General features: G+C 42.6%; 1 protein-coding gene across 1 annotated transcript; it reads left to right on the top strand.

Moving 5' to 3' along the window:
- Positions 1 to 8038: 8038 nt before the first annotated feature.
- Positions 8039 to 9903, top strand: LOC306932110 (kelch domain-containing protein 3-like; the record flags this gene model as incomplete). The annotated part of the gene is made up of 3 exons (XM_079513812.1): positions 8039 to 9176; positions 9667 to 9757; positions 9870 to 9903. 3 exons carry the CDS (start codon positions 8039 to 8041, stop codon positions 9901 to 9903), a joined length of 1263 nt encoding a protein of 420 aa, XP_079369938.1.
- Positions 9904 to 14440: the final 4537 nt, after the last annotated feature.

The following is a 14440-nucleotide window of genomic DNA, read 5'->3' as shown; positions in this document are numbered from 1 at the left end:
GGTGTGAATGTATATGTGAAGTAATTAACAACAAGTGACTTCCTCACAGTCATTTGTGGGAATTAACCGGTGACTTCAGGCAGTTGCAGCAGAGTTGGAAGTCACACATGTATGGACACTACTGCACCCCTGGACAATGACAACCCCCCTGCACGCACGCACACGCACGCGCACACACACACACACACACACACACACACACACACACACACACACACACACACACACACACACACACACACACACACACACACACACACACACACACACACACACACACACACACACCTCTGACAGACACCTCACTCTGACCACTGCCACAGTTCAACAGTGTCCCCTACAGGACAGATGAGGAACTGAAGATGTATCTCACCTGACAGATTATAGAATGTTGAGAAATGAATCCATGGAATCATGAACTGGTCACTAGGAGCTGTCACTTAAGACTAGCTCATTATGTTCCATTCCATGCCTCTCCCAAACAGACAAATCCATCCGTCCACACACACACACACACACACACACACACACACACACACACACACACACACACACACACACACACACACACACACACACACACACACACACACACAAACACACACACACACTCTGACAAGTTGCCATCCTGTAGGCTATATTAAAGGGCAATGACCAGATGGGAGATCAATAAGCAGCAATATCGTCGTGGTTTGGCAGAAACCATGTATCATCATATTTCATCTTTTTATGTCTAAAGAATTTCATAAATGATTGTCCTATTAAAATAGCGATACAAGTTCTATTTCACGTTGAAAGCCATCACGTTGAAAGCCATTAAGACTTAAAATGTTTAGAAAATGCATTTTAATATAATAATTAGGCCACAGTACCAAATGAAAAGTATGAACAGCTTGTGAGTAAATAACGCATAATGATTCTTTGTTTCCATTTCCTGAAAAGTAACTGTGTTGAACATACGTGGTTTCAGGCCGACAGTGACAATACTAAAGAGCAATCACCAGGAGAAGGGCGATCAATAGCAGTGAAGACAGCTGTGTTCACATGGTTGCCATTCCTATTTATGTTGCATCCAGACTGATCAATGAGCTATTAATTTTAAACAATGCATACCTCCAGGCTGTCATCAAAGCACCTGACAAGCTCCATTTGGGTAACGCGGGGATCAATGCCATTTATGTCAATATTAAGCATCCTGAGGTACCTATATAAACCAATATTGAAAATAAAAGGGTGGTGTGTGTATAGATTACACAGGCGATGTTGATTCTAATCTCTCTTGGCAGATGATTCTATTAGTGCTATGTGTTTTTTTTGCTTGAGGATTCAACACAGAGATGTTTGATGTGGGAAAAAATCACACCCGTGTGAAGTGAGGGGCGCTCTTATCATCGTACATCATCATGACGTAACATATACTATGCTTATTTGCTCAGACACTATGATGTAAAATTCTCCATTCATTGTCAATGGAAACGTAATGTTTGATTAAGACGAAGTGTGTGGATGGTAACTCAAAGATCTTTATCACAAATATCATTTCAAATCTTTTTTCTTTCCTTTTTTTCTTTTTTTCAAAAGGCTACCGTATTTAACTATTGCATTTTTGTTTACTGAAGCTTCAGGATAAACACCTGGTCAAAATGTTCAATTTCAGTTCAACATTTTCACCTATAATGTCATGAAAGTGGTTAATTCCTCTGACCATTAGGGTTGTCATCTTCACACATATAGCCTATTCTATCAACATGCATCAAGAATTGCATAGCAACAGTTATCATGGCCATTATATCTTTTAGATATAGCCTCCCTATTTAGACAGGAGGCAATCAGTGCTGAAATCCTGTATTGTCGCCTTTGCTTCATTACGCCGTGTAAGTATTCCAAAAGCGTTCAGCCATTTGACTTTGTGTCAGAGTGTCAGTTTGTTGTGCTCCGAAGGCTGTGATAGTTGAGACCTGTTGCTTTGGTAACGTTAATGGCTTTTGCCCTGAGTGCACAGCAGTCAAGCAGATGATGGATCTGAGGAGGATATACTGGAAGGTGAGCTTTCAGGAAGCGGAAACTTCGGCAATGATCACCTTCATTGACTTCCAGAAAGGCTTTTGACACAGTATGGTGTCTGTGATAAGATGGTGCAGATGATAGCAAGACACACACACACACACACACACACACACACACACACACACACACACATACACACACACACACACACACACACACACACACACACACACACACACTTCACACAAGTGTATTTGTTGTTGTATTTGTTATTTTCCATACGTATGCTTGATTACTTTGTCTACTTACTATTTGTATATTATCTTTGGTGAGAACCACATATAAGCCTTCCATGGGTTTCTTTTCTCACCTGCACATATTTCTCTTTTATTGATGTTACCTTTTTTGTACTGTTTTTTTTTTATTGTGCAAATAAAACTAAACTAAACTAAAAGCTGTAGTCGGACCAGAACTAAGGTTCAGCCCCACAATGGTGAGACAAAAGAGAGATGAGATTTGTGCGGGCATCCTAGGGTGATACACTGGCCCCCTTCCTGTTTATCGTGGCAATGCACCAATGGGCCATGCCCCGAGACTTGCAATCAGTGGCATGGAGGAGACAATGGGGTTCATGCTGCACGGGTAGCAAGGCAAAGTAAGTTTGTTGTTCCATCACAATAGCCATCGACAGGTGCGTAGCGTTAGTCCGACATATCAATAACAATAACCCTAACCACATGCGGAAGCCACGGTTGAGTTTTAAACGGCCACGTATTGTCGAACTAATGCATGCCCCCCCCCACACCATCGACTATGCAGATGGCATTTCCCTAGTCTCAGACACAGTAGACAAAGGAAGGGGACTACAACTGGCAGAAGAAAAGGCATGTACAGTGGAGTCCCATTCCTTTTTTCCTCAGTCTCAAAAGGACATTTATCAGAACCCAGAGGTACCTCTGATAGACACACCCACAGACCCACCCCCAGATTCTCAGCCACACCCACAGGTTTATTTTAATATGTGGAGTGGCCATTCAACCACCAGGTGGCTTCAAGCCATGATGAGCAGAGCTGCACTGAGTATAGCTTGCAATATGCAGTGGAGTAAAAAGTATCACATTTTGTACTTGAGTAAAAGTATCAATACTGCAATATAGAAATACATTGAAATACATACTGTTACAAGTAACAGTCCGGTATTCAACATTTACTTGAGTAAAAGTACAAAATTATTGGTATCAAAGTGTACTTAAGAATGTCCCATTTCAAGTTTTCAAATGTATACAAATCTTTTGAAAATAGCAAATCTACAAGCTCATAATCTAGCACATCACGACGTATTGTGAGCTTGTAGATCGGCTATTTTCAAATAGTCTACTATACTGAGGAAGTGGTTAATGCATGTTTTTTTATAATAATCAAAATCACCAAAGTAACTAGTAACTAAAGTTTGCAAATAAATGTAGTGGCGTACAAATACAATATTTGCCTCTGAGATGTAGTGGTTTACCAAACCCATATAAGAGAGAATGTGCAAATGTGAATAAATGTTAATAAAATGTTCAATCAGACTGTGTGTGTATGTGTGTATTGTGTGGCATCTATTATCGTTTAATCTGAATTGTCTTGATGATTATTGATGAAATGTTTGCAATTAAACCCTTTTTGTATTTTAAAGTTTGCAAAGTAGAAGAAGCACAGTGCCACGCGCTGCGCCAAACTTATTACAATAAAGAAAAGCAAATATGCCTCTAACGCAGTGGCGGCCGGTCCATAGGGGGCGCTGGTGCGCCACACCACCATGCACAACCCCTGAATAAAACGTGAATAAGAATGACTGAGAAAAGTGAGAAACGAAATCTGCAGCCTGTAATTTATTTAAAATTATATTATATAATATAAGGAACCACTAACTAAAGGCAGTGATTAAAAGTTGTATTATGCTGCCACGTTGTATTATGCTGCCATGAAATGTCACATGTTGGTGCGCGTTCATAGCCCTTGACTCTCAGCAAAATGTGTGCGATCAATGTCTAACGCCATTGCGTGCTAAATTAATTTATCATTGACTGTGTTTTTACTGGTTACATTTCTCAATGTGTTTTTACTGGTTAAATAAAGGTTAAATAAATAATTAGGCTACCACCAAGCAGCAGGCGCTGCGCTAAAATTATTACAGCTGCAATCGAATTATTGTTCAAGGTTCATTTTTGACGGGGTTAATTTCGGAGAAACGGGAAAGCATTTGAAACTGTGAATCTTTCTTAACTGCATGAGCGTGGTGTGTGCAGGTATGGAACGCAGGAGGATAAAATAAAACAGTAATTATAAGAGCTCATAATAATATTAATAGACCATGAAACCATGAATGTACTATGAAGCAGATTTATTTGTCCAACAAAAAAGAACAGTACAGCAAAAAAAGTTAACGTTTCATGCGTGTTTTCAATCAAAACATGTTCAGATGTGGGTCCCTGACACAACACTTGTTCAGATGGGGGTCCCTGACACTGACACAACACATGTTCAGATGGGGGTCCCTGACACAACACATGTTCAGATGGGGGTCCCTGACACAACACATGTTAAGATGGGGGTCCCTGACACAACACATGTTCAGATGGGGGTCCCTGGCACAAAACATGTTCAGATGGGGGTCCCTGGCACAAAACATGTTCAGATGGGGGTCCCTGACACTGACACAACACATGTTCAGATGGGGGTCCCTGGCACTGACACAACACATGTTCAGATGGGGGTCCCTGACACTGACACAACACATGTTCAGATGGGGGTCCCTGACACTGACACAACACATGTTCAGATGGGGGTCCCTGACACAACACATGTTCAGATGGGGGTCCCTGACACAAAACATGTTCAGATGTGGGTCCCTGACACAACACTTGTTCAGATGGGGGTCCCTGACACTGACACAACACATGTTCAGATGGGGGTCCCTGACACAAAACATGTACAGAGAAGTTTTCAATCTTTTGAAAACAGCAGATCTACATTTCCACAACTATATATATATATCTATATATATATGAGATACTACGGTAAATTAAAATTAAAAGGTTGAGTATGGGTATATTGTTTCACTCCTTGACAGCAGCAATGACAATCCCTAAAACTGCAGTGCAAATTACTTAGCTGGAATGTATAGTTGCTGTGGCCTCTGTCCTACTGCCACCTACTGTCCATTTATTATATTACACAGTGGGTGAAAAAAACACACCCCTTAAGGCTAAACCCCACCCAACAGAGGTGTGGCTACCAGAGGTATTTTTTGGGCTGACTGACATTGATAGGTACCTACACATGTCAGCCCGGAACAGACGAAGGGGATGGGACTGTAGGAAGATCTGTCTCTAGCTCAATGCCAAGAAAACAAAAGTCATGATATTCATTACTATTTAACACAGAGGACAGAACCTTTACTACCACCAGATGCACAAACTTGTCAATGACTGGACTGCCTCAAAGAGCAGGGTCTGAAGCCTTGTAAGATGGAAAACTGCTAGATGACAATACATGCATTTACATGTACAGTATGCTCTCTGGTGGAGCTGTTACCCCCGCGACCCGACTACGGATAAGCGGTTGAAGATGGATGGATGGATGGCATACAGCATGATTAGATATCTTTGATGAGTTCATTATGCTCAACCAGAAGCTCTAAACCTTCCATTTTGCCTTCATGTATCCCCATCTGTTTTGATCACCCTGTCTCACACAGAAGAGTTTTAATTGGGGTTTTTAGATTAAATTAAATGATTCCGACTTTCCCCCTTGGGTCCTTTGGGCTGTGCTTGTCACACTCTATGCTACACCTGGGTCGCCTCTCTGACTTTTCCCCTCTGTCGTTGCTCCCCCTCCCATGTGGCTGTTATTCTCTGACTGTTCTCTGCTGGGTTTGCATAGATGTACCTGTACATGCTGTTTAGTTTAGTTTAGTCTGTTTAGTTTGCCTGCCCTGTGAGGCAAAACCTTGTTTGTACGTTTATTTCTGATTTTGCACAGTAAACATTGCATTTCTTGGTTCCACACTTTGTTCCCGAGTCGGCTCCTGACATTGCTTCTGAATTTGCCAATATTACTATTAAACTACTGACTTACAGTAACAAGTTCGAAGACCGGCAGCAGCATGACGAGGTGCTGAACATCTATTGCTGCCCGTTCACGTATAGTTTTTATCTGGTCACCAAGAGTTGTACATTTTTCAACTGTAGTGTTGAGCTTCTTCTTCTTTTCTTTAAGCATGTGCAGCCTTTGAAACAATTAAGCCACAACTTCACGCATAATTTGTGTACATCATATTTAGATAGTGTAACATTTTATTGCTTGAGGTTGTTTGCAAGTTTAGCTACAGACAGACAGACATGACCCCAATACAGAGCCTCGGTCTGGTGGAGATAACAACTTTGTACAAATGTGACGAAAAGGATTACCTTTATTACCAGACAAGCAAAAGATGACACGCTTATTTCATTTGAATGGGTTATCTAAGTATAAACTAAATGCCTGTACATGCTTTTATGTATGTATTTCTGCAGTAGATGTTCTACATGGCTGCACTATTGTGGTAGGCCTATATGTGTATCTGTGGCAGCCACACTGATTATTGGTGGAATGCAGACATATAGGCTGAGTTCACTCTTAACTGCAAGGTGATTATACTAACAACCAATAAATATAAATACTTCCTCTCTCTGTTGACACTGATGAAGATGTAATATCATTGAAATGTTAGTCTACACCGGCAATACAAAAGGCGGCCTGTGTGCTCCAGTACTCTTTCTTCTAAATTAAATCTGTCCCTCTGATTCAAAGGATTTAGCGTGAGGCATATAGCAATATCGATCTAGCTTGATGATGATGATGATGATGATGATATACTTTATTGATCAAAAGGTGCTATTAAAATGAGGATGACCCTCGTCTGCAGTACTGCATAAAATAAGACAGTAGCCAAAATGCTCTGAAAATAAACACCAGGAGTTTGCTGCTAACAAAAAGATCTGAGTTTCCGCAGGAAGATAATTCTAGATAGGGCTCCTTTTTTAGTTTAGCATAATTAGTACCCAGGTATTTATAGGAGATCGTTGACAAATTAGTGGCTTTCGACCAATGAAGGCATGACCTCAATCCTTTTTACAATGTTCTAGGAGTTAAATCAGTGCTTCTCAACCTTTTCTGGATCAGGGCCCATGTGAAAACCTGGTAAAGAGCTAGGAGAGTTTGACCTGCTGATCAAGGAGAAGCAGGTATAATCCTGATGGTTTCATTGGTCCAGTTTGATGCTTTGCTATATTGGACTGGAGGCTGGAGCCAAATTAAAAAGAAGATGACAAATTCCATAATCCTGAACAGCAGCTGGCAGTACACACATGGACACATTACACACGCACGCATGCACGCACGCACGCACACTCACACGCGCACACACACACACACACACACACACACACACACACACACACACACACACACACACACACTTGAAGCATTTAATTCCCATTCTAAATTGTATAGTCGCATTGGAAAGGCAATTAGCCTTTCCTGAATCCAGCAGCTTCGTTCTTCAGCTTGTTGCATGGTGCAAAAGACAGAAATAGAACCTGATCTGAAGACTTTTATGACAGACAATAGTTTTGGCGGCAATGTGCAAACCTTATTGACACAACGTAAAGTCGTATTTAGCTATTGTACGTGTAACAATTTCAGGCAAAGAATACGGATGCAGTGTGCAAGCTGCTTAACAGTGACTGTCTGCTGCATGGCATTTCTGGAGCCTCCCTGTGCTGGTAGCAATTATTAACTGTAGGTAGATCATATATTAGGTACAAGTCGATTGATTAGGGGAGCCAATTCTTCCCACATTGACTAGCTCAACAATTGGTCAAGCATCAGCTGACATTTATGCCGCTGTACAAATATAAGTGGAAGTTTGCGAAATTGGTAATTATTATTACATGGAGCAAAACCAGAATACTTACTCTTTAACATTCTTCCCATGGTGTATGAAATGTTGCACTGGACAGTGCATCTGAAAGGCCCAAACAGGCACCTTCATGCTGCTGTGGCAGTGGGGGGCAAGGTGTACTCCTTTGGAGGGTTCTGTGCATGGGATAGTAACATTCCTAAATGCATGTATGCCATGGCTCAGATTGATGTACAGGTCTTCAACACAGTGTCTCTGTGCTGGATCAAGTTGCCCCTAGTGACAGCTGGTGGAGTACAACGTCCTCTTGAAGTTCCATCCATGCGCGATGGCCACACAGTTGTGCTGATCGAAGGTGTCATCTACATCTGGGGAGGATTTATGTACACAAGAGAATGCTGCAATGTGCTTTATTTATTTGATGTCAACACCCACAGATGGTTAAATTCCAAGATTTCTGGGACTGTCCCAGAGGCGAGGTGCGGTCATTCAGCCTGTGTCTTGGGGAAGGTCATGTATATCTTTGGAGGGTTCAACAAGCTGACTAAACACACCTACAATGACATCCACAAGTTAAACACAACCACAATGACATGGTCTATAATCAACGCCAGAGGCACACCAGCACCTGTTTCAGAATGTCACTCTGCCACCATCATAGGAACAAAGATGTTTGTATTCGGGGGCACAGCACACCAGATTCACATAAACTACAACAACATCAGAGTGTTTGACACAGAGACCAACTTCTGGCTCAATATGTCTTCAGCACAGCTTCTTCCAGAAGGACGCGCGTGTCATTCAGCCTTTGCCTACAATGGAGAACTGTACATATTTGGTGGCTCCAACTTTCTTTTGGACCGGAGCTTCAATGATCTGTGGAAATTCAGTCCAGAGACCTTCTCCTGGAAGAAGGTTGAGCCCAGGGGGAAAAGCCCATGTTGGATGTGTAGGATGTGTTGTTGCATGGTGGGAGATCTTATCATCCTCTTTGGAGGATACAGATACAGATACACACCCGTTCCACTGGACATTGAAGGTCTTGAAGGTGAAGATGAAAATGAAGCAGAGATGTCTGACCTGTACATTTTAGACTTAAGTCCCAGTCTGAAGACATTGTGCAAGCTTGCAGTTATTCAGTATGGTCTTGAGCAGTCTGTACTCCCACATGACATCAGGTGGGAACTGGCAGCCATGACTACCAACAGAAAGAGAAAAAAATGTATGACAACTGCAGAAAAGGTAAAGACGAAGAGAGCTCTGAATTTAAAAAGAGTTTGCTTGTGATACCCACCAAGCAGCATCATACAGGAAAACAGAAGTACTACGAACTGAACGTTACCAGGGCAGTCATGGCATCAAAGGAATATAAACTTGTACTCCCAGTTAAACTTAATCAGGAATGAATGTAGAACAATTGCTTTGTTTGAAGGAACGGGTAGCTATGAAAGAGGACTTAAGGAAACATGTTTGTAAAGAACTGGGAATGAGAGGGAAATTACTTTCAAAGGTGGAGACCTTTGTGTGTGTGTTTTTTTTTAAACATATTGCGATGATGTGATGCGAGAGTGCTGACCAGTCAATACGAATTCGGGACTCCTGGATCGCTCCCTCGACTCCCTTCTATCCAGCATCAGGGTGTTGAGCTCTGCAGTGTTGTAGTACTGTAGGTGCTGTGTCTCTTTCCCCTCCTGGCATGTGCTTTGGCTTAGCTCCCAGAGTGTGGGTTTGCTCACCGCCGGTTCTGGCTGCCCATGCAGCTGTCTCCCTGACCTTGTCCATGACCTACGGGAGGTCTATGAGGTACACGTTTTCGATGTAGTCATCGAGTGCCATTCGTAGCATTCTTGTGTATACATGCCATTCCGGGCCTTTTCCTGCTGTGACGTGAGCGTCCATGTCTCTGCCCGTATAGCTGGATTACTGATTCTACGAAAGATGCCTCTTGAGGTCATCATCCCCCATTTCAGATTACTGCACTTTCCTGGCCCTCGGACAGATCATCTTGACCATTCTCAGTTATAAAAGTCTGAGATCAGTCCTGTTGAAGCAAGGAACTCTCCCATCCCAAAGGTGACCATCTTTTGTGTCTCAGTATCTTTCTACACAATAAATGGACCAGTGAAGAATACATTAGCTTTTGTAAAGGACAACAACCAAGGTTCATGATGTAGCGTTTGAATTGAGTGTTAATTTTTTTGAGCAGCGCTAGCCGTTCCTATGCACAGCTTTGTCTGTCTGTCTGTATGAGCACGGAATGTGCTCAACTGGCTGAGCACGGAATGTGGTGTATGCATGATGATAAGAGCACCACTCACCACTCACTTCACACAAGTGTGACCCCCCCCCCCCCCTCTACCATGATAAGGGCGCCCCCATTTACGGCTTTGTTGCGTTTTTGCAATTTCCTCTAAGTGGCTAAATGTAAATATGTATTTATTTTTATTTTTATTTTTTTACTACATTGTACGGCGATTTCCTAAATACTATAATCCTACTAGACCCCAGAAAAATACATCTGACCACAAAAGATCACAGGATCTATTGAATGTGAAGGGGGGGTGACCACAAACTGACGATTGAGCCTACGACACACAGTAAGTTCCTCCCTATTTAGCCACTTGCCCGAATACCCCCTGCCAAAAAAATGCTCATGGATTTTATCTATTATACATTTGAAAAGGTGTCCCCAAAAGCTAACCACGAAAAGAAAGTCACCAGCTACTACGTCACTGACACGCTGCAACACGCTGCAACACACACTGCAACAACACACTAACACGTCACACACTTACCCTCCGCGTCGTTCGTTCCCTATCTCCTCATGTCGCGCCGCACGGCCACACTCGACACCACCCGCCTAAAAATTGTCATCGCACTGCCACTAAAGCCGGCTCCCGTCCACACTCGCAAACAATATCAATATCAATAATAAACACAAACACGCCACAAGCACCGACACCCCCGCCTAATTTGTTGCCATGTCTATGAAAACAAGCACAGAAAAAATGCCATTCAACACGCTACTTACACACACTACCACTCGCTTACAATACGCGGACCTGGCAACACTACATTCCCTCTCCCATTTGCTCAGAGCCCACCACGTGACCCACACAGGGAGGGAGACGATTGCGTGATGCTTCTATGTACAGGATTCTATAGGTCACCACTTTTGGTGTGACACACATACGGCTTCTGTTTACTATGCGTTGTCAACACGTGCTGAGTTGACAAACATTGACCGATTTCGGAGAAGACTGATAGTTTATCCTTTACTACTTAGGCTGTGGAAGTATTCACACTAGGCAACTTTTGCATTTATTGGGATTGGCAATTTGGGGAGAAAAGGAGGAGGAGGAGGTGATCAAGCTCCACAACACCACATTGGTAGGTAGCCTCAAGGCTGCATTTATTTTCCTTCTTTTTCCTCTCGACGCTGCATGGGATGATGTGAACCCCTCCAGCAGGCTAGGGAGCACCGCTCCGGTTAGCGGAAAATGACCGCGGGGTGCGGGTTGCCAGGTTTTTTTATAAGTAAAGTATTTACATTCAATTAAAAAAATATATATATATAATACATTTTAATTTACGTCATATTTAGCGGCATTTCGACCTAATTTCTCTGTTCTTTGTCAATGGCAAATATTGAGACGTGTGGGGACTAAAGCTGTATATAGGAGGGCCCTCAAACACATTATTTCATAACTTTTCATCGTGCTCCTAAAAAAAAATGTGTGCTACTAGCCGCGATTACATACACAGTTAAAATAATAAGAAATTTGCGCCAACGACTGCGTCGACACCTGGCGTGGAACAAACGGGACGAACCGAGGCGCATATATGGATAACAACACTACACGCGCGCTGCAACACAAAACAGCTGCATACAACGCGTGTCACTGTGCACTTCTGTATCGCAACGCGGGGCAACGCAACTCTGGGATGAGCGGGCCGAAGGCCCGCGAAATTCTAGTATAGTACATACCATTTGTTTATAACAACTGATTACTAAAATAGTCCCTCGAATTGCCTTTATCAGAAATAATGTCTATTTGCTTAAGAAGAGAAGAGAAGAGAAGAGAAGAGAAGAGAAGAGAAGAGAAGAGAAGAGAAGAGAAGAGAAGAGAAGAGAAGAGAAGAGAAGACTATCAATCCCTTGTGCAGTGGGAGTTTGAACTAAATTCAATTGAAGAATTAAAAAGAATAGGTGAGAGAATGGAGTTACATGCTGTGGAACACACTGTAACAATTTAAATTCAAGCCTGTGGCTAAACAAACATACTCCATACTATCCTTCATTGTTATTATTGAATTGCCAGGAAAACACTGCCCCTGGCCCTGACCTCCCGAAGGACTGGAAGTATAAATGTATGGCGCATGTATTGGCATATTTGTCATTAAACTGTTAGGTCTTAGTGGTGTTATGGTGTGGATATAAATAAATGTGAATCAATGTGTGTGTGTGTGTGTGTGTGTGTGTGTGTGTGTGTGTGTGTGTGTGTGTGTGTGTGTGTGTGTGTGTGTGTGTGCGTGCACACGTGCACGCGTGCGTGTGTGTTGCAGGGACTTGCATCAGTGCATTCTCAGTCTTACAGAGTACACTGCCTGACTTCCAGTATTTGGATATATCTCGCTCTTCTATCTTTCTCACCTAAAAAAAAAATCACACTTGTGTGTGAAGTGAGGGGTGCCTCACTTCTTAAAACGGTACTCTAAACAACCATTAAAGTCCATATACTGGGCTGGGGTTGGCTGTTCTTCTGTGGTTCTAGAGTACTTGTTAAGCAAACATTAAAACATTATAAGTCCATGGACTTGGCTGCCACATGATGTCACGTGGGGTGCTGTTTTCTTTTGGTTTTTTTGTTTTTTTTACGTCATTAAAAGTCATTAGACTTGGCTGCCATATGACGTAATTTCCGAAAGCCAGACGTTGGAGTCGCTCGTGCCCCTCAAAAGTAGATTTTATTCTGTCCACCCTTGCTTCAAAACATACCCACCTTTCATGATCTCTCTGTTTGTTTTTACCAGTGCGAAATAAAGTCACTTAACGGATCAGATCATCAGAACACCTGGGGCTCAGCCCTATGTGATCTGAGTCAGACAGGTGATGTTAAAAGCGTTATTTATGCTAGAATGACCGTTGCTTTACCTCCAGATCGAGGGAATGTCTGCCGAAATGCTGAAAGCTTACGCAACACTGGCGTGCAAGAGCTGGGCTCGACCACATCATTTGAGTCAGAAGGTGTCAGCGTTACAAGCCGAAGCCTTCCATGTTGGGGAGGTATCTTTTTTTACCAATTCACTGAATATATAACAATATTTTTCTCACTGTTGAGATGAAAGCTTGTATCTCCATGTTTCATCTTAATTTTGTTTGTGTTCAAAAAAGCATTTTGACAAATTTGGAATATTGTATTGTATTGTATCATATCATCCTGTAATGATAACAATGCCCAATATTGAGACTCAATGGGTTAAAAGTGGTGTAGTCTGTTTGTGGGTTTTATAGACACACACACACACACACACACACACACACACAAGCATGTAACTACATGTGTTTGTCAGTCTGTCCTGCGTGCTGTGGGCGTGCGGATGAGCTTTAATGTATTTTGCTGTTAATCTACTCAGCTCCCCTTCCACTGAGGCCCAAATGCAGCAGAGGTGCCATTATTGATAAATGCTGCCCATCAATAATTCAAGGAATCGGTTTAAGTGACTTCATACATTACATTACACAGCCCAAGCTGGACATTATAGCATTTAACCTCCATCAACATGACCATTAGCCTCTTCATCAGACATGCAATCTAGTAAACGGCAGGAATCGGGGGACTGGGGTTGCCGATTCTATCGTCATCCCCTTCTGGGGAAGCCATGTAGCTCTCTCTCTCTCTCTCTCTCTCTCTCTCTCTCTCTGCAGCATGCTTTATCAATACTCAATACATCCACACTCCTCTGTTATCTAGCAACAAGATTGCTTCCTGTTGATACCAACACTGTAACCATCTTCTCTCTAGGTCGTCCTCTGACGAGCCCTCCATCATCACTTCCAGTCATCCAGTTCTCCATACATCTAGCCAGTTCTTTGGTACTTCCTGCGTCGTTCTTGAGTACATTCACGTATGTTAGACATCCCTGTGATCGATGCCCGTGTGTTGGTTCCCACAGCACAAATTTGCTGACTGGCAGTTATTGATGTCTTTGGCAGTGTCTCATTGCTGGTGTTAAGTACTGTGCACAACATTCTGGTGTAGCACCTGTCTAGAGACTTCTGCAGGCTTGGCTTCAGGGTCCACCGTTGCATAGAAGAAGCTGAGTTTGATTTTACGGGGGAGGTTGGAGTTCCATACGCTGGCCCATTCAGGGCCCTCCATGCAATTGCAAGTGCCTTCCTCACTTTCCATGCATGGGCGACGGGTTTCTTGAGAACCTGACTGTTGAGTGTTAATCTATCAATTGGTGTGTGTGTGTGTGTGT

This window comes from Electrona antarctica, assembly GCF_951216825.1.
Source record: "Electrona antarctica genome assembly, chromosome: 11".
In the NCBI taxonomy this organism is placed as follows: Eukaryota; Metazoa; Chordata; class Actinopteri; order Myctophiformes; family Myctophidae; genus Electrona; species Electrona antarctica.
The sequence above is the reverse complement of the archived record's forward strand: the minus strand, read 5'-3'. Positions and strand labels throughout refer to the sequence as shown.